This window comes from Scyliorhinus torazame, chromosome 13 (assembly GCF_047496885.1).
Source record: "Scyliorhinus torazame isolate Kashiwa2021f chromosome 13, sScyTor2.1, whole genome shotgun sequence".
Lineage (NCBI taxonomy): Eukaryota > Metazoa > Chordata > Chondrichthyes > Carcharhiniformes > Scyliorhinidae > Scyliorhinus > Scyliorhinus torazame.
The window spans coordinates 6770200-6788673 of NC_092719.1; the positions used below are offsets into that span (position 1 = coordinate 6770200).

Here is an 18474-nt window from a genome sequence, read left to right on the forward strand (position 1 = left end):
ACACGTGTGCAAATCCCGTTATGGCCACTGAATCTCGCGGGTGTGCCATAATGGGATTTGCACTGGCGAGATCTCAGTTTGAAATCTTCCCCGGCCCTGCCAGTGATGGGATCAGGTTCAGGCCCAGAAAGGGCGCATGAACATGATTTCCAATAATTTAAATATAGTTAAACGGCTTCACGCCGTACCTTCCAGCTCCGCGTGGTGTACCCCGCCCCGGCGGTATGACGCGCTGCTGGTTTTCAAAATTGAAAACCAGTCAGGGCGATCACGTCGGGGGCTGCGGAGATACCTGGAGGACCTGGGGTCGAGGGCTGAGGCTGGGAAGTGACCCCTGTCGCCATGGCAGTGCCTGGGGACACTGAGAGGGAGCAAACCCTTCTCAATTGGCGATGGGGCGATTCCCCTTATGTGTGGTGGGAGGGGAGAGGGGTGTGTGCTGCAGAATGGGTGGGGTGGAGGGGAGAGGGGGGAAAGGGCTCCCCGATACTTCCATGGTGGGAGTGGGGGATGGCATCACCTCAAAGCTTGCGTGGGGTCCTCTACGGTATGGTGGGGGGGGGGGGGGGGGGGGTTGGTCGGGAGTGAGTTCAGTGTTCTTGCTGATCGGGGCACCCAGCTCTCTGTGTCGTTGGGGTTGGCAGCTCGATGAGGCTCCGCCAGAGGTGACGGCGCTAAACACATCCACCAATGTTATTTTATTTAAAAAATATCAGAAGACCTGGATGGAAAACCTGGATTTGTTTCTGGCCAGAAACTGACACTTTGCCAAACTCTGCCCCATATGTGTCAAACACCAAATCAAACTGTTTAAAAACACATTTTGTGCTTTCAACCCTGTCCAATAAACATTCCTTCCCTCAACAATCCCCTCAATCTGATAATCACATGGGCCAAGTACATGGAGCTGTCATATGGATGTTATATGGCTACAGACAGAGATCAGGAAACCACATAAATTCCTTTACCTGCAAACTCTTAAACCCTGGAATGCCTTATGTTCAGTCTTAGACTTGTCTGTGTCAATACAAAATTGAATCGTAATTCTACAATTCTGCTGATGGACAATGACCTGCACATTGATGTTTCTGCGGATGTATATTGGCCTTCCGTCCAGCCCTGCGCCCTTAAAATCTAAGCAAAGTTATGGTTCAACAACAAAGTCAATCCCTTTACCCACGTCTCCTCAGTGTTGTTAGTTACTGGATGCTGCACTCTTCGCCGACTACACAAATAGATTATTACTACAAGGGGGAAAGTTCAAAAAAAACTTTTGATAAACAAAAAAAGAAACTCTATAGGGATTTTGTTTTTGTTCAAAGTGCTTCTGCGTTTTATAGGAGAACATATAAAATAAGAAAAATATGAGATAGCGAGGGCGGAAATAAATCAGCAGCCTTTCTTTTTGCTCCCTGAATGACAATCACAGAAGAAAGAGTGGAATTTATGCAGCATCTCCCACGACCACAGAATATCCCAAAGCGCTTTTCAGCTCGTGAAGTACTCTTGAAGTGTGGTCACTGTTAAATTGCACAAAACATCTCCACCAATGAGAGCAAGCTCCAGCAAATGGCGAAGTGATATTGCCCAGAGAATGTTTTTTGTTTGTAATGTTGATTGAGGGATAAATATTGCCCAAGGTCGATAATTCTTCTGCTCTCCCTCGGAATAGTGCCATGGGATATCTTTTCCACCCTCCCGCTGGGTCAAACAAGGTGCCCGTTTAACGTCACACTGAAAGAGGAACACCTCCGACAGTGCAGCATCCCCTCAGTCCTGCACCAGTGTGTCAGCCTTGAGATTTGGGCTCAGGTCGTGGAACCGGACTGACTCCACAGCTGCCAACTGAACTCCAGCTGGTACCGGCCTGGGAGATCCCTGCTGGAAGGTGATATGGGGCCAGCGGAGTTGTGCTGAGGACAGTGAGCAGTTGGATGAGGCAGTTCAGCATTGAACTGCATGATAAGTGACTGGGGAACAGCAGGGGTTATGCCACCTAATGTTGTCACATTGCTTCCACCGTGAACCCCAATTGTACCATACTCACATACACCACTCTGAAGAACCGTTTCTAACTCATAGCCTTATGTATGGAGTTAGCAGTTCAACCCACAGACTCAAGTTTAACAATTTACCTTGCATCCAAACTCGTTCCACTAGAACAAACTGGATCACTAGAGGAACGAGGAAAGCTCCCGGCATATATCACATCAGATCTTAATTTCTGGAGTACGATGAAGACATTGCACAAGGAACTAATTTTGCCACATTGCATCGATTGGTTATATAAAAGATAATGCCCTCCTGGGGGCCTTAATCAGTTCAAATATGTTCCTGTGGTATCTGTCCAGGAAACAGTAATCAGGAACATGTCATTTAAACTTCAGAGTATACGTCACAACTCACTTCTGGAACAGTTGCACAGCCTGCAGTCACTTTCAATGATGGACTGTGCACATGTTGCCTGAATTGATTCAACATTTCCCCTTTAACGTAAGATAAAATGATTGGGTTCATTGCAAACGTGATGAGTTTGCAGCATCATAAAAACCCTGGGCAGACCTGCTGTAGCAGCTGTTTATTAGGCACAGCCATAAACTGCCTACTTTAAAAGTTAACTAACAGAGTTCCATTTATGTACTTTTTCTTTTAATGGGATTTGCCACGGATCTGGTGAATGATCATCAGTATGTCTGCTTCTATGTCCAGGATATTGACTCCAGAGACTGTAATGCCACTGAAGAGCCTGTGAATAATATAACTAGCATATTGTCATGTTACTCTGCAAAAAGATGAAAAGCTTTGGGATTTCATTCCCTTTCCTGTTCCAGTACAATGTGCAAACACTAACTGCTGAAAATGAAGGCAGTGGGAGTGATGATGGTGGCATTCCATCTTCAATTTTCATTTAAACCCAGTGCAAATCAATTGAATGGGGTCGGGCTCGCCTATAAGAAGTTGATATGTGAAATTAATTTGGGCATTGCCAATTCAATTTCAGGGCCTGGGCTCAGGACACAGACCTGCCGAAAACCCGAGCTTGATGCTGGGCCAAAACTGTTCTTCTTAAAGGAAGATCCAAACTCATAAAGTGCCTCTCAAGACCTGAGAATGTCCCAAAGTACTTTAGAGCCCATTGAGGTACTGTCACTGTTGTGGGGATGCAGCACTCAATTGGCACAGGTGCCACAAACAGCAAGCTGAAAACGATCAGCCAATCCGTGTGAGTGATGTTGATTGAGGGATGAATGTTGGCCAAGGCACCAGGGAGAACTCCTCTGCTCTTCTTCAAAACAGTGCCCTCCGATCTTTTATGTTCACCAGGGAGAACAGATGGAGATTATGGGCGGGATTCTCTGACCGCGTCCGCCCGGCGACTCCCGTCCGAGGTCAATGGAGTTCTCCATTGTACGCGGCTCACCCGTGGCGTTCTTGCGGCGGGCGAGGCGGGAGAATCCAGCCCTCAGTTTAGTGTTGCTCCCAAAAGATGGTACCTCTGACGGGTCAGCATCCCTCAGTAATGCACTGGAGCATCGGCCTGGATTTCTGACCTCAAAATTCTGGAGTGCTACATAAACCACAGTCTACTGGCTCAGGGATGAGAGCATTAATACTAAACCACATTCCAACGTTTTCGCTGTAACTCACTCTGTTCCTGTGAGTACTCTTGTATTGTGTGCTCCCGATTACTCTGGCTTTGGTCAGTCTGTACATTCAGCTAACGTAACTCATCAATTCCAGCGCCTCTGCTCTCATCGGGACCCAGGTCTCAGCACCAGAATGGTTCGAATGCAGAGGATTCATTTCCACACCTTTGTACATCTACAAATCATTCCCAACCTTGATGTCATAGTTCAGTCCGAGTTGAGCTTCCGCCCACACATCGGCAGCATCACTAAGACCACCTGTTTCCACCTCTATCACATGGTTTGAGTTCGCCCTGCCTCTGCTCAATGCACAGCGCAGTGCGCAGGTGTGGTTCAGCCAGGTTGAGCCACTCAAGAACCATTGTCATTTGGGACAACCTTGTTTGACCAGCCATTAGATCACCACAGAGTCAGGTTGACCTATTTTTCCGTCAACTGAAGGTTAGTTGTATATCAATTGCATTGCTCTGTTCTTTTGTATAAACGGGAGTTTGCAATCAGCCAAGGTATCGATAGATCCCAACACCTTGGTTACGTCTCGGAACTACATATTAAGAGCGAGACAAGCAGATTTGCCAAAAAGTGATCCCGCCCACAATGGCTGGACTTCATATTGCGACGTCTCATGTGATCGCGTTAGATCTCACGAACCGGGTAGTTCCAGGAGCGTGATCTCCCAGCAGTTACCGGGTAGACCCTGGGAGCGTGGTCTGCCAGCAGTTACCGGGTAGATCCTGGGAGCGGGGTCTGCCAGCAGTTACCGGGTAGATCCTGGGAGCGGGGACTGCCAGCAGTTACCGGGTAGATCCTGGGAGCGGGGACTGCCAGCAGTTACCGGGTAGATCCTGGGAGCGGGGTCTCCCAGCAGTTACCGGGTAGATCCTGGGAGCGGGGACTGCCAGCAGTTACCGGGTAGATCCTGGGAGCGGGGACTGCCAGCAGTTACCGGGTAGATCCTGGGAGCGGGGTCTCCCAGCAGTTACCGGGTAGATCCTGGGAGCGGGGACTGCCAGCAGTTACCGGGTAGATCCTGGGAGCGGGGACTGCCAGCAGTTACCGGGTAGATCCTGGGAGCGGGGTCTCCCAGCAGTTACCGGGTAGATCCTGGGAGCGGGGTCTGCCAGCAGTTACCGGGTAGATCCTGGGAGCGGGGTCTGCCAGCAGTTACCGGGTAGATCCTGGGAGGGGGGTCTGCCAGCAGTTACCGGGTAGATCCTGGGAGCGGGGTCTGCCAGCAGTTACCGGGTAGATCCTGGGAGCGGGGTCTGCCAGCAGTTACCGGGTAGATCCTGGGAGCGGGGTCTGCCAGCAGTTACCGGGTAGATCCTGGGAGCGGGGACTGCCAGTAGTTACCGGGTAGATCCTGGGAGCGGGGTCTGCCAGCAGTTACCGGGTAGATCCTGGGAGCGGGGACTGCCAGCAGTTACCGGGTAGATCCTGGGAGCGGGGTCTGCCAGCAGTAACCGGGTAGATCCTGGGAGCGGGGTCTGCCAGCAGTTACCGGGTAGATCCTGGGAGCGGGGACTGCCAGCAGTTACCGGGTAGATCCTGGGAGCGGGGACTGCCAGCAGTTACCGGGTAGATCCTGGGAGCGGGGACTGCCAGCAGTTACCGGGTAGATCCTGGGAGCGGGGTCTGCCAGCAGTTACAGGCCACATTGCATCGCGACACTCTGCTTTTCAGGCACAGCCTGGCCGGTAGAGGTTTAATGCCTCTCCCTTTGTTGAAGCGCCAGGCCGGGGAGTGAAGTTGATTGCAATGTGCCCTCATAATGAGAGGGTGAGATTCCTCAAGGATGTGAGTTGAACATTTTTCCTGTAACTGACGTTAGAAATTTGCAGAAACGACAGCCAACTTGTGAATTATTGGACCTGTCGCCATCTTTCGGTTCACCATGTTTTCAACAAGCAAAAAAAGGAAGGTTTGATTTGAACCCTTTTTGATATCTTTCACGTCTTAGATACGTGACAACTTGCAGTTCCCTAAACATAGCTGGAAGAGACCTTAAAAGACCTAAAATGACATTCAAATCTGCGCAATTAATTGCGTACCTAATGCTGGGAGCTCTGTCGTTACAGCATGACAAGATCATGTATATAGTTTTCTGCATTCGTAAGGTTTAACGTATAATATTTCTACCATAAACATTGCCAATGCATTTTATGATAATTGACGTGACATTGCCGTACAAGCCCCATTCCGAAATTGTGACACAGAAATGAAGGGGTAATGTGAACGGGAGCTGCTTTCCATTTGCAAAACGTCCTGTACAACTTAGATATCCAGAGGGATCTCTTAAATTCCAACAGTTACAAGGAACATAATTGCATCTGCCCACCTTAGTCGGTGCTTTACAGATTGCTACGGACGTGGCCCGTAAGCCCTTGAAACTAATGACATTCACCAGAACAGGAAAGGTCTTCACTCAATAAATCATTCAGTTGCTTCAGGGACTGCGGCTCTGTGTTCTGGTGGTGTCACCCCCCAGCACAGTGGTCATTGCACCCTAACGAATGGTTGGTGCATTAAATTCGACTCTTCTGGGCATGTTAGTGATTTTGTGTTTGGATTCCTTCGCCAGAACATCCATTTCTTTCCATGAGCAATTAACCTCACAGTTATTTTTCGGCCGCCTTATTCAAAGTTATCTTAATCATAGATAATGTTTTATGGACATTGTGAAGGCCTCACTGAACAGGGTATGAATTGATAGCGATGCGTGGGAGGAACTTGCTGTGAACCGTGCCAAGGGGTGCTGCCGCATCCAACAAGCTGCAACCGAGTTGGGAACAGACTGCACAATCCCTGCTGCAGCAAGGCGTCAGAAGTGGAAGGACTGTTCCAATAGGCTGGAGATTGTGAATCAGTGGGCACTGATTTAAGGTGAATGGTGAATGAGGCAAAGGCGACATGAGCAAAAATGGTAAATGGTTAAGACCTGGAAAGCACTGCCCAAGGGCACGTTGGAGGCAAATTCTATTGTGGCTTTCAAAAAGAAATCAATAATAACCTGAATAGAATAAATTTTCAGGGAAACAGGGAAGGATAAAGGGAGTTGTCCAAGCTGAATTGCGGTCTCACCCAAGCACCTCCACCGCCCCCTCCACCGCGCCAACTCCCAGTTCCTCAGGAAGACAGGATCAGCAGAAGGCCCCTCAAGCCTGCTCTGCTATTTAACTACATCATAGAATCATACAGTGCAGAAGGAGGCCATTCAGCCCATCGAGTCTGCACCGGCCCTCTGAAAAAAGCACCCTAACCTCGGCCCAAATCCCCACCCTATCTATGTAACCCCACCTAGGAACAATTTAGCATTTCCAATCCACCTAACGTGCACATCTTTGGGCTGTGGGAGGAAACCGGAGCACCCGGAGGAAACCCACGCAGACACGGGGAGAACGTGCAGACTCCGCACAGACAGTGACCCAGCGGGGAATCGAACCTGGGACCCTGGAGCTTGTGGTGTTCTTTGTGTTGCTTATTTCGGATGGTTTGCATAGTGTTCCACAAAGACCTTTTACTTAAACAAAGCTACGATTTTATTTACACTACTAAACTGGGTTTCGACACTTAGTCCTTTTAGAATACAGAATTGATCAATAACATCTAACTACACTCACCTATGCTAATCTTACTCACTGGTATAAACTATAATCTAACCTTCTCACACTCTGATGTCCTTCACCAGCTGTCTCCTGCACACACTCCGCCCCTAAGGTCTAGTATCACTGCTTTATATAGCAGTATCTGCAGCTCCTCTAATGGCTATTTATGGTATTACATTAACCCTTGTAATGCTGATAGTTCTGATAATACCACAGCGCTGTGATGCAACAGTGCTAACCACCGTGCCGCCCAAGATAATGGCTGGTCTTCTACCTCAACACCATCTTCTCGCACTATCCCCAAATCCCTTGATGTTAATGATATCTAGAAATCTATCGAGCTCTGCTTTGAACGTACTCAATGACTGAACCGCCACAGACCCAGGGGTCAAAAATTCCAAAGATTCACCACCACCAACGGAAAAAGTTCCTCCTCCTCTCAGTCCCAAATGGCCACCCTCTTATTGTGAGACTGTGTCCCCTGGTTCTAGTCCACAGCCATCCCTCCAACCTCCCCCCCCTAACCAGGGGAGACATCCTTTCTGCACTTACCCTGTCGATCCCCATAAGAATATTGTGCACTTTAATGAGATCACCTCTAATTTTACTAAACCCCAGAGACTACAGGCTCTGCCTACTCAATCTCTCCTTTCAGGATAATCCCAGGGTTAGTCTGGTGAACCTCACTTGCACTCCCTCTATAGGACCAATGTATACTTCCTCAGATAAAGAGACCAAAACTGTGCACAATACTCCAGGAGCGGCCTCACCAACACTCTATACAATTGCAGCAAGACCTCCTTACTCCTGTACTCAAATCTCTTTGCAATAAAGGCCGAACATACCATTTGCCTTCCTCATTGTTTGTTGAACCTGCATGTTAGCTTTCAGTGATTTGTGAACAAGAACATCTTGATTTCTTTGGACATTAACATTTCCCAATCTCTCCCCATTTATTAAATACTCTGCATTTGTTTTTCCTCCCAAAGTGGATAACCACATTTACCCACATTACATTCCACCTGCCACGTTATTGACCACTCACGTGGACGGCCTAAATCTCCCTGAAGCCTCTTTGCATCCTCCTCGCAACACACATTCCCACCAAGTTTTGTGTCATCAGAAAACGTGGAAATATTACGTTTGGTCCCCATATCCAAACCTTTGATATAGATTGTGAATAGCTGGGGCCCAAACTCTGATCCTTGCCGTACCTCACTAGTCACAGCTTGCCAACCTAAGAATAATCTGTATGTCCCTACTCTCTGTTTTCTGTCTGTTAATCAATATATTGCCCCCAATCACATGAGGTCTAATTTTGCTCATTACCTTCCTGTGTGAAACTTTGTTGAAGACCTTTTGAAAATCCAAATACACTACATCCACTGGTTCTCCTTTACATATTCTTCTCGTAACATCGTTAAAAAAAACGTTAGCAGGTTTGTCAAACAGGATTTTCCCTTTCACAAATCTCACCATTGCCCAATCTCACTATTATTTTCCAAATATCCAGTTATCACATCCTTTAGAATAGATTCCGGCATTTTCCCCACTGCTGATGTCAGGCTACCAGGTATGTCGTTCTCTGTTTTCTCTCCCTCGCCTTTTTTAAGTTGAGGTGCCTCATTTGTTACCTTCCAACCTCAGGGTGTTTCTTGTCTGCCCAAAGACCGATGGCTCCAGTATTAGCCCTACGTGTGACCTGAGGCTTCACGAATCCAGAATCCAGGCAGACGGCATCCTCGTTTCAAGGGACTGAGCCCAACTCCTGTGAAATGCCTTGACCGATGCTGGCCGGAATTCTCCATCCATCTGCTTATGGCGGGATTCTCTGGTCCCATCGGCAGTGCACCCCGCCCGCGGGTCTCCAGGGGGCCGCGGGGGGTGGTTTCGATGAGAATTCACAATGACTGCGACGGGAACAGAAAATCCCGATCCCGGTGAATGGCGTGCCACCTCCCGCTGCCGAGAAACACGTGGCTGGGAGGCCGGAGAATCCCACCCGTTATTCCCATTTAATTTGTCATTGCTTTTCCACCATCCTGCAGGTTCTCCTCGACATTTTGATAGGGTTTTTTTGGGGAATACTGGATCAACAATGGGATTTCTGCTCCGTAACTCTTTCATTGAGGCAATATTTTGAAAATCAGGCTTCTAATTTTAAATAAAATTCTGACTTGATGTCATCAAAATTCTTCAATGTATTACTTTTCAAGTGCTACTTATAGAATTCATAGACTTTACAGTGCAGAAGGAGGCCATTCGGCCCATTGTGTCTGCACCGGCCCTTACAAAGAGCACCCTACTGATGCCCACGCATCTCCCCTATCCCCGTAAACCCAACATGTTTTGGACACTAAGGACAATTTAACACGGCCAATCCATCTAACCCGCACATCTTTGGATTGTGGGAGGAAATCGGAGCTCCCGGAGGAAACCCACGCACACACGGGGAGAACGTGCAGACTCCGCAGACAGTGACCCAGCCGGGAATTGAACCTGGGACCCTGGAGCTGTGAAGCAACTGTGCTATCCACTTTGCTACCGTGCTGCCCTTATAATGAAAAGCATTTCAATCTGCCTGAAATGTACATTATTTTTGTAAATAAATCAGGAAATTAATGTTTGCAATATTAACACACAACTTTAAAGTGTTTATATGAAATTCCACCACCCTGTATTTTAAAGCATGGCTTCCAAGTGATCATTTCAAATGCCTCTGTTTAAAAAGTGGTCGCAATGTCCTAGGATTTTGTTAAACAATGGTATGCTATTAATGCAAACAGTCTTTTCTAGGTCCATAGCCATTAATCACTGAGAAACTGCCTTAAATGGAATTAAAATTGATACAGTAAAATCCTATTAAACAATTTTTCCTTTCAACGCTGTGATGTTCTTACAGAAGGCTTCATAGTTCTGCCGGTCTGGTAAGAGGGAAGTGTGTTCAAAGTCTCAGGTTTGCCTGTCACTGGAACCTGGATATGTTGTTTAACTTATCATTCACCAGAGCAAAGGCATTCCATTTAGCAGTCAAGGAAAAGAAAAATGTCTGCCTTGCTTCATTTACCAGATAGGTTTTTAAGGGAATCAAAGGGAATGGGGATAAGGTGAAAAGGGGGAATTGAGGATAGGAATCAACCACGGGACTGAATTTTACCATCTCTCGGGGAGACTGGCTGGGAGACAGGAGACCCGGTAAAATGGCGGCAAAAAGACACCGGGAGTGGAGCCTCCTGTCTTCCAGCTGCCACAGGATATCAGAGGCAGCAAGAACCTTGGCAGCTTAACTGCCTGACAACCAGAGACAGCTGTCCAATTTAACCAACGCAGCTGCCTACTCTCCATCGCCACAGCGAAGCACTGGTGTCATGGGTGGGAGGGGGTGCGGCAGCAGCATGCAGAGATGGTCAGGTAAACCTGGTGTCCTCCCAGTGGGTTCCACAGAGGGCTCCCCTGCTCACAACCCCCAAGGCTACGGTGCTGCCAATGAAGAGTACAGCCCCCGGATTCCTGGGGACAGTTCATTCAGGAGCCAACAAGGCTAGTGCCAACAGAAGAGAGGCACTGTAGAAGAGCTGCATGGTAAATGTGGCAAATTCCACTACGAAGCCAAGAAGGAACACTATGGCCAGTCACAAAGGATGCTTTGTACACAGCAGAAACTGGATGGATTCAAGGAGAGAGTGAAGTGGGAAGTGAGAACTGGTCATGGGACCTGGAGGAGGAAAACGGTGTCCAACATAAGTATGTACTTGGAGAAGATAGTTAAACCAAGAGTGGGTTCTTTGAGGAAGGATCACATGAACAGCCACTGCAGCTTAGGATATACTCATTGAATTCGCTTCTAAAAATGCTGAATTGTAAAACTGTTTCAATTGGAGAATCGTCATATAGTAAGTCAGAGCTACTGCATTGTGTTTGCATTTCGAAAACACGGCTGCACAGCTCAAAATGCCATCCAAAAATACCAGATAATTTAACTGAAAATATATTATACACACTGCCCATTAAGCGGTGCTAACAAACCCTCCAGTCACTTTTGATCCATGTAACCAATGAAACCATGTGAATTCATTTATTACCAAAGATTTAAGGACTGTCTACATAAGTCTATAAATTGGAATGCTGCTGTTTCATTGTTCCCTGGATTCTAAAGTTGGAGAATTAATTAACTGATAGGCGAGGCTGTGTTGACATAGTGCAGATAACAATTTAAATGCTGCCAGGCTAGACAGCAGACTGAGAGTCAGACAGCTAAACAGCAGGGTACAGATTGCTGGGACCAGCCTGCCTACAGCTGTCTCTATAAAGTCTAACTTATTTAGTAATCTCGTACCCATTAGGTCTGTAAATAATTTGGAATTTCACTGGGATACCATTCATTTAACCTGGGTGTAAGTAAAAAAATATAACTTTTACGGCTGTTAGACTGGAGAATTTTCACATCCATTGCAGATTTGCAGCGAAACATTGTAAAGTTCTAAATGTTTGCAGAGTTATATATGCTGATTTTAGAGCACACTGGGAATACTCACTGGACTTCCTCTGGAATTCTCAGCAGGCTTCTAAAGCGCCTGATATAAGCGCCTGATATGGATTTCATATACATTTCTGTGGGATGGAGAGCTGAGGGCAAGTGAGAGACTGGAGACTGACTACAGCTGTCTGGTGCATGTGCAGTCAGAACAGTAGTAATTGAAAACCCCACGGGAATACACACACACAGTTCACTACAGAGTGGATACGAGGAATAAGCTCATCGACACCACGATCATTAACTGTCTAACAAAGCTAGAATTATATTTGTTCGGGAATGTGATGGAAGGGTACAGAAAGATGATCAAACACTCCATGAACCACTAACAATTCTGTGTTGCTGAAGCCATCGAATATCCAATTTTACAACTGCATTAGCCACACTAGAATAACGGAATTGTGATCGAAGTTTTGGTGAAGACATCTATTTCATACTTGTGGTGAACGTATTGCTGCTACAATTCACCACTGTATTGTATTGTATTATGTTGATGCCCTTGTGGGCTCTGCCTGTGGCTCCGCCCCCTCGGGGCTGGTATGTAGATCTGCAGCCTGTAGGCGGCACTCAGTACAGAGCAGTCGCAGGCAGGCCCAGATCTGGCTTCTTAAAACCAATGTTCACTTCTACTAATCGTCTCGTGTGAATTGATGGTAGCATCAGTACTTGAACAAATGCCAACATTTATCAGACGTTAGAGTGAATGAGAAGGTGCAGAACGACGATGGAGTTGAGCAGTTTGGATTGCAGGGAGGAAGAAGGATGAGAGAAGCCATTTGTAATGTGAGATCAATGAGTGAACGCAGGTTAGGGTTTGCAAAGGAAGTATATGTTCGTTTTCAGGATTTTGTAAAGTCATTTGATTGGGTAGACCGGATTAAGCTCTCTGTCAGGCTGAGAGTAGACTGGAGATAGATGACTCCAAAGAAATCTAAGCATGGGCCAAACAGCGATGTGAGAGGAGAGCCAGCACCATGTGTAGCTGGAAGAGGGATTTGTCAAGGGTGTTGTTTATCACCAGTCCTCTTCAATCTCTGTGCAGAAGCAGTGGTCAAAGAGGCATTGGAAGACGCAGAATCTGGCATTCAGATTGTGGGGGATGAACTACAACATCAGGTAGATTTGAAGATGATAAAGCATTTGTAATCCTTCTGTGGTTGCTGCAAGAACCATTAGACTTGGAGCAGCCAGCACGATCGCTGGAATGAAAGCGAACACCCTCAAACCCAAAGTGATGCATATCTCAAAATCACAAAGAAATATTCATATATTTATAGAAGGCAGAGAACTAGAACAGGTGCAAGAATTCAAGTATTTAGGCAGCCATAGAGAGTTAGGACCTTCCGTTCTGGAGTCTAAGTTCTCCCACCAGCGGAAGCTAAAGAGGAAGTGAAACCACTGAGCTGCCGTGATGTGGTCAGGAGCTGTCAAGCATAGCAGGAGTGTTATTAAACATTGTGGTTAGCATCAAAGCAGGGTACTTGAGATGCATTCAAGCATGAAGGGAAAGATAAATAAACAAACCCCCTAGCAACTGTGTCTGAACCATTAAGCTGTCAATCACAGGCTAGTGAAATGGTACTCCTCTGTGAAATTGAATGGATGCTTAGCATTTCAAAGGATCTCAGGGGATTTAAAGCATTTTCAAGTGTTGTGGGCTTTTGAGGAAGCCTCGGACACTTCAAAAAGCTGCAGTTTGACAGGTTCCGGGCTAAGGAAGCAGATGTTAAGAAAAGGGAAAGTGTTCCTACATTGATTCTTCACTGAACTGCCTGGACTGCTCACCAGCTGTCAGGCAGAGCAGTTCAGGGTGAGGAAGCCACTACAGAGTTTAAAAAGTCAGATCAGGAGGATGTTGTTGAACAGAGGACTGTCTACGATCACCATATCAAGGATGATCTTCAGGTTGCCCAGGGTGGGAAGGGGCGGACCAGACACGGGGCCCCCACCCCAGGGAGGGGTCAGGGAGCAGCCCCACACCCACAGTCCGATCCCACCCAATCCCCAAGACCCTTGGGAACCGCCCCCCCCCTCTGTAGCCTGGCAGAGGCAGAGCGGCACATTAGCTACGGGATGATCCCCTTGACCCCTCTTGGGGTCCAGCACACCAGGGTTGTGTTTGGCCATACTTCGGCCAATGTCCGTCCGGGGGAATTCCCAGTGTGGGGGTCAGACCAACATGACAGGGGCAGAATTGGCTTCCAGCCTGTTAATTACACACGGATGCATGTAAATCAGCACTTTGCATGTTCCTGCCCGTGTGGGTAGCTCGCTATGGGTGGCGGTGCGGGGGGCAGACTGGGAACGGGTCTGGCACCTGGCACCAATCCCGTTTTTCAACAGGATTCTCTAAAAATGGGGCTATGTCCCCATGCCGACGTGAAAACCGTCGCCAACGACTCCGGCGTAAATGGCCCCCGAAAGTGAGGGATTCTCACCTTTCTAGGGGGCTAGGTTGGTGCTGGAGTCGTCTCCGCAGCTCCAGCCGGTGGGGAAACGGCCCGCGCGAGTCCGCGCATGCGCAGGGGCTCCCTTCTCCGCCCTACAGGGTCCCGGCGCGGAGTAAAGTAGGCCCCCACAGAACCAGCCCGCCCGCCGATCGGTAGGCCCCGATCGCGGGCCAGGCCACCACGGGGTGGCCCCCGTCTGGGGTAGGATACCCCCGCCCCACCCCTCCAGGACGGCCCCCGCACACTCACCTTCCAGGTCCTGCCACGTGGGAGGGGAGCAATCCACGTCGGCGGGACCCGGCCAAACCCGTCGGCCACTCGGTCCATCGGGGGCCGGAGAATCGCCGGGGGGGGGTGCGGCGCTGTCAACGGCCCCCGAACGGCGATCCCGCCAGCGCCAGGTCGGAGAATGCCGGCCCCATTCTCCGCCTGATCAGGATTCCACATGGGCTGCAGCAGTTCAAGAAGGCAGCACACCATCACTTTCGCAAGGGCAATTAGGGATGGCCAATAAATGCTGGCCTAGCCAGCGAAGCCCACACCCCTTGAATGAATTAGAAATATATATGTAGCGCACAAGCTCAAAATGTGTGACACTGCTCATGAAACCAAATGAATATTTAAGGGGCACTCCTCACCATGTGTGCTCTGCCCTCAGGCAGGTCATTAGCTCATAGTCTTCCCAAAGTCTCTCCACCCTGTGCCAGGGTCTTCCTTTTTACAATAACATCCTCCAATTTCCAAGCCGTCCATCATTGATATTTTCATCTCTCCTTTTCCTGAAATCTTATAACATCTTTTACTGGCCCGTTTCCTCTTAATACGTCTCCCACCCAGTTTCTCTGCCTTTTCCTAATCTGTTCAGCAAATTTCTTTCTTTATTCACCTTCCTCAGCACTTCATCATTGGTTATTTTTCCTGTCTCGCTGATCCTTTTTATTCTCCTCTAAACCTGAATTTCAAATGTATTTAGCAAGTTGGTCTCTTTCTGTAAGCTCCACGCCTCACATCCACAAAGTAACACTCTCGGTACACCCACAGAGCTGTTCAGGTGGGAGCGCCAGGATGTTCACCCATTTACACTCATCTAGTTCTTTTTTATTATTCAGCAGACTGAGTCTATGCAGTTCTGCAAGACAACATTAGATCTCAGAAGGCAGAAGGGCGGGTTAATAGGGTGGTGAAAAAGGCATATGGGACACTTGCCTTTATCAATCAGGACATAGATTACAAAAGTAAGGAAGTCATGTTGGAGTTGTACAGAACTTTGGTGAGGCCACAGTTGGAGCACTGTGTGCAATTCTGGTCGCCACATTATAGGAAGGATGTGATTGCACTGGAGGGGGTGCAGAGGAGATTCACCAGGATGTTGCCTGGGGTGGAACATTTAAGTTATGAAGAGAGTGTTTTGTTACCTGTGTGGTAGGTAACATGTGCTACTCAATCCTTGGTTAGTGATGAGGTATTCTGAATCTCGATGAAGAAGATTCGAACCCGTCCAGTAGTAACAAAAGGTTTATTGAGTAACTAGAACAATATTTACATGAATTCTTTACTTTAACTTTGATACTAGTGATAAGGTGAACAAGATCTAACTATGGTAACTATATGTAACTCCACTGGCCATCTAAACTAGTCTGCTGTTGCTTTGATCACAGTGCACCCAAGAGGGAGAGAGAGACCCAATGTGGCTGCCTTTTATACCCCTGTTGGTCCGGCTCTCTAGTGATCATGTGGTGCTACTGATTACACATTAACCCCTTGTGTACATGCACACATAGAGATCACTACAGAGAGGTTGGATAGGCTTGGGTTGTTTTCGCTGGAGCAGAGAAGACTGAGGGGCGACCTGATCGAGCTGTAGATTATGAGGGACATGGATAGGGTGGATTGGGAAAAGCTGTTCCCCTTAGTTGAAGGATTGGTTATGAGGGGACACAAGTTCAAGGCGAGGGGCAGGAGGTTCAGGGGGATTTGAGGGAAAACCTTTTTACCCAGAGGGTGGTGATGCTCTGGAACGCACTGCCTGGGAGGGTGGTAGAGGCGGGTTTAAAAAGTACCAGGATGAGCACTTGGCACGTCTTAACATTCAAGGCTATGGGCCAAGTGCTGGCAAATGGGATTGGGATTGGCAGGTCAGGTGTCTTTCATGTGGTGGTGCAGACTCGATGGGCCGAAGGGCCTTTTCTGCACTGTATTTTTCTGTGATACCTGTTCCACAAGCCAGAGGCCCACCTCGCCACCATCCCTGATAAAGGTTGTCTCTCCATTGTCTGGTTTCCAACGACTGTTAAATATCTCAGACATCATGAATTGAAAGGAAGATGATGGGGTTTAAGTATTAGCAGATGACCCATCTCATTCTGGACAGAAGCTGGGTTGTTAAATGCAGATAGCCTTTGTGTCGCTCTCTTTGATATTGGGCTGCACAGTCCACATGGTCGTTAGTGGCCCCTCGGAGATAACGAGGTGTGAATTTTCCTAAAACTGCCAGGTCGTGGCCTCTTTTGCTGTGAGGTCACAGAGAGACATAGTTTCAGCCATTTTAAAGTTCTTTGGTTTAAAATTTTTTTTTAGAAACAACGCTGAGCATATCCATATATATTATACAAAAATATAGAGTGTGCGGTCTTAGTCCTTCACAGGATTCAACTCGGACCTTTGAGTGGAATGGGAGGTTGGATATGGGATGGTTGTTTTTTGAGAAGAAACAGATCGAGGGTTAGTCCTTTTGCCTAAAGAGGGGTGGTTATGGCAGATCTAAAGAGAGAAAGAGACCACCTCAAGAGAAAGGACCCTTTACAATATCGGATAACATGGAGGCCAGGAGGTGAAGTTGGGTGATCATCAGTTTAACGGCAATAGGAGTGAGGGAACAGGGAGCGGGGTGAGGCAAGGTGAGCTTTGAGAAGACAAGAGGGAAGTGTGGAGAGAAACAAGAGAAAGATGTGAGTACTAATTACCCTGTAAACAGACCTGGTTCGGACTGCAGTGTTTAACTGTCCAGTGTCTAGTTCAACAATAGCTTGACCAGTGGATATTAATAAAGGATTCTTAAACTGAAAACTGGCACATACATATGCACCCATTCCCATGCCCTGATGAAAGTGTTGAGGCAGCCACAAATTCAGGCTAACCTCTGGTTTACTTTACAAATAACAGTTGACGTGGTCAATTTTCTATAATCCTCGCTTGTGGTAAAGAAACACAGGCAGCCCCATTTTACTATCTCTCCGGGTGTAGGGTCACTTTTCTCAGTAACCTATTTGAAGCTAGTTAACACGAATGACTTTAAAATAAATGCAGTTCTCTGCATGGGGATCAATCTGTGTCTGTGAGAGGGAAAGAGAGAGAGAGAAAGAGAGAGAGGAAGAGAAACTCAATGCGATAAAAATCCACTTGTTGAAATCCACAATGAGATGGTTGACCTAAAGCTAATATAGTCACCTGACCGATATTACAAAGGAATGAGATACGTCTTGCAGATTCCGCAGAGGCCTAAAGTATAATTGGTAAATACCTGGAGAAGCAGACGAGAATCTAATCTATTAAATTGAATGCAGTCCTGCTTACCACGGGTGTCTTAACGCCTGCTCACATGTATAACGCTTGTTTGGGTCTTTCTCCATCAATCGTTTTATAAAATCTTTTGCTGAAAAAAAACAATTGATGAGAATTAGTTCTTTGTACCGTACGTAAATGTAAAAGGTGTGGAAAAAAAATCACTTTCAATCAATGCGGAAAGGTTTTGAAGTGCCAGTAATGAGCCTATTGTTACCTTTCCAAGAACATTTCGAAGTAGAGAAATCAGCCCACTGAGCCACTTCCGTTAAAAGCACCGTCCACAGCTACACCTGATCCAAGAGACCCGAGGAACAGCGGCTCAAATGGAAATTGCTAAGTACTTGACTACCAACCCCACCAAACCTCAGTTAAGTACTTTTGCTGCTGCCCCTCTAATGTGCAGAATTTCCTGAGCCTGTGAAACACCGTGATGCATTTACGTTTTAAATAATAATAATCTTTATTAGTGTCACAAGTAGGCTTACATTATCACTGCAATGAAGTTACTGTGAAAATCCCCTAGTCGCCACATTCCGGCACCTGTTCGGGTACACAGAGGGAGAATTCAGAATGTCCAATTCACCCAACAAGCACGTCTTTCGGGATTTGTGGGAGGAAACCGGAGCACCTGGAGGAAACCCACGCAGTCACGGGGGGGGGGAACGTGCAGACTC

At 47.4% G+C, this 18474-nt stretch overlaps 1 protein-coding gene across 1 annotated transcript in view; it reads right to left on the reverse strand.

Annotated features, from left to right (window-relative positions):
- The window catches only part of LOC140387825 (calcium/calmodulin-dependent protein kinase type 1D-like), a 331474-nt gene that overhangs the window by 18999 nt on the left and 294001 nt on the right, over window positions 1-18474 (reverse strand). The window contains exon 7 of the mRNA XM_072471001.1: window positions 17810-17888. Coding sequence (XP_072327102.1) covers window positions 17810-17888 — 79 coding nt within the window. The remainder of the gene's footprint in view (window positions 1-17809; window positions 17889-18474) is intronic.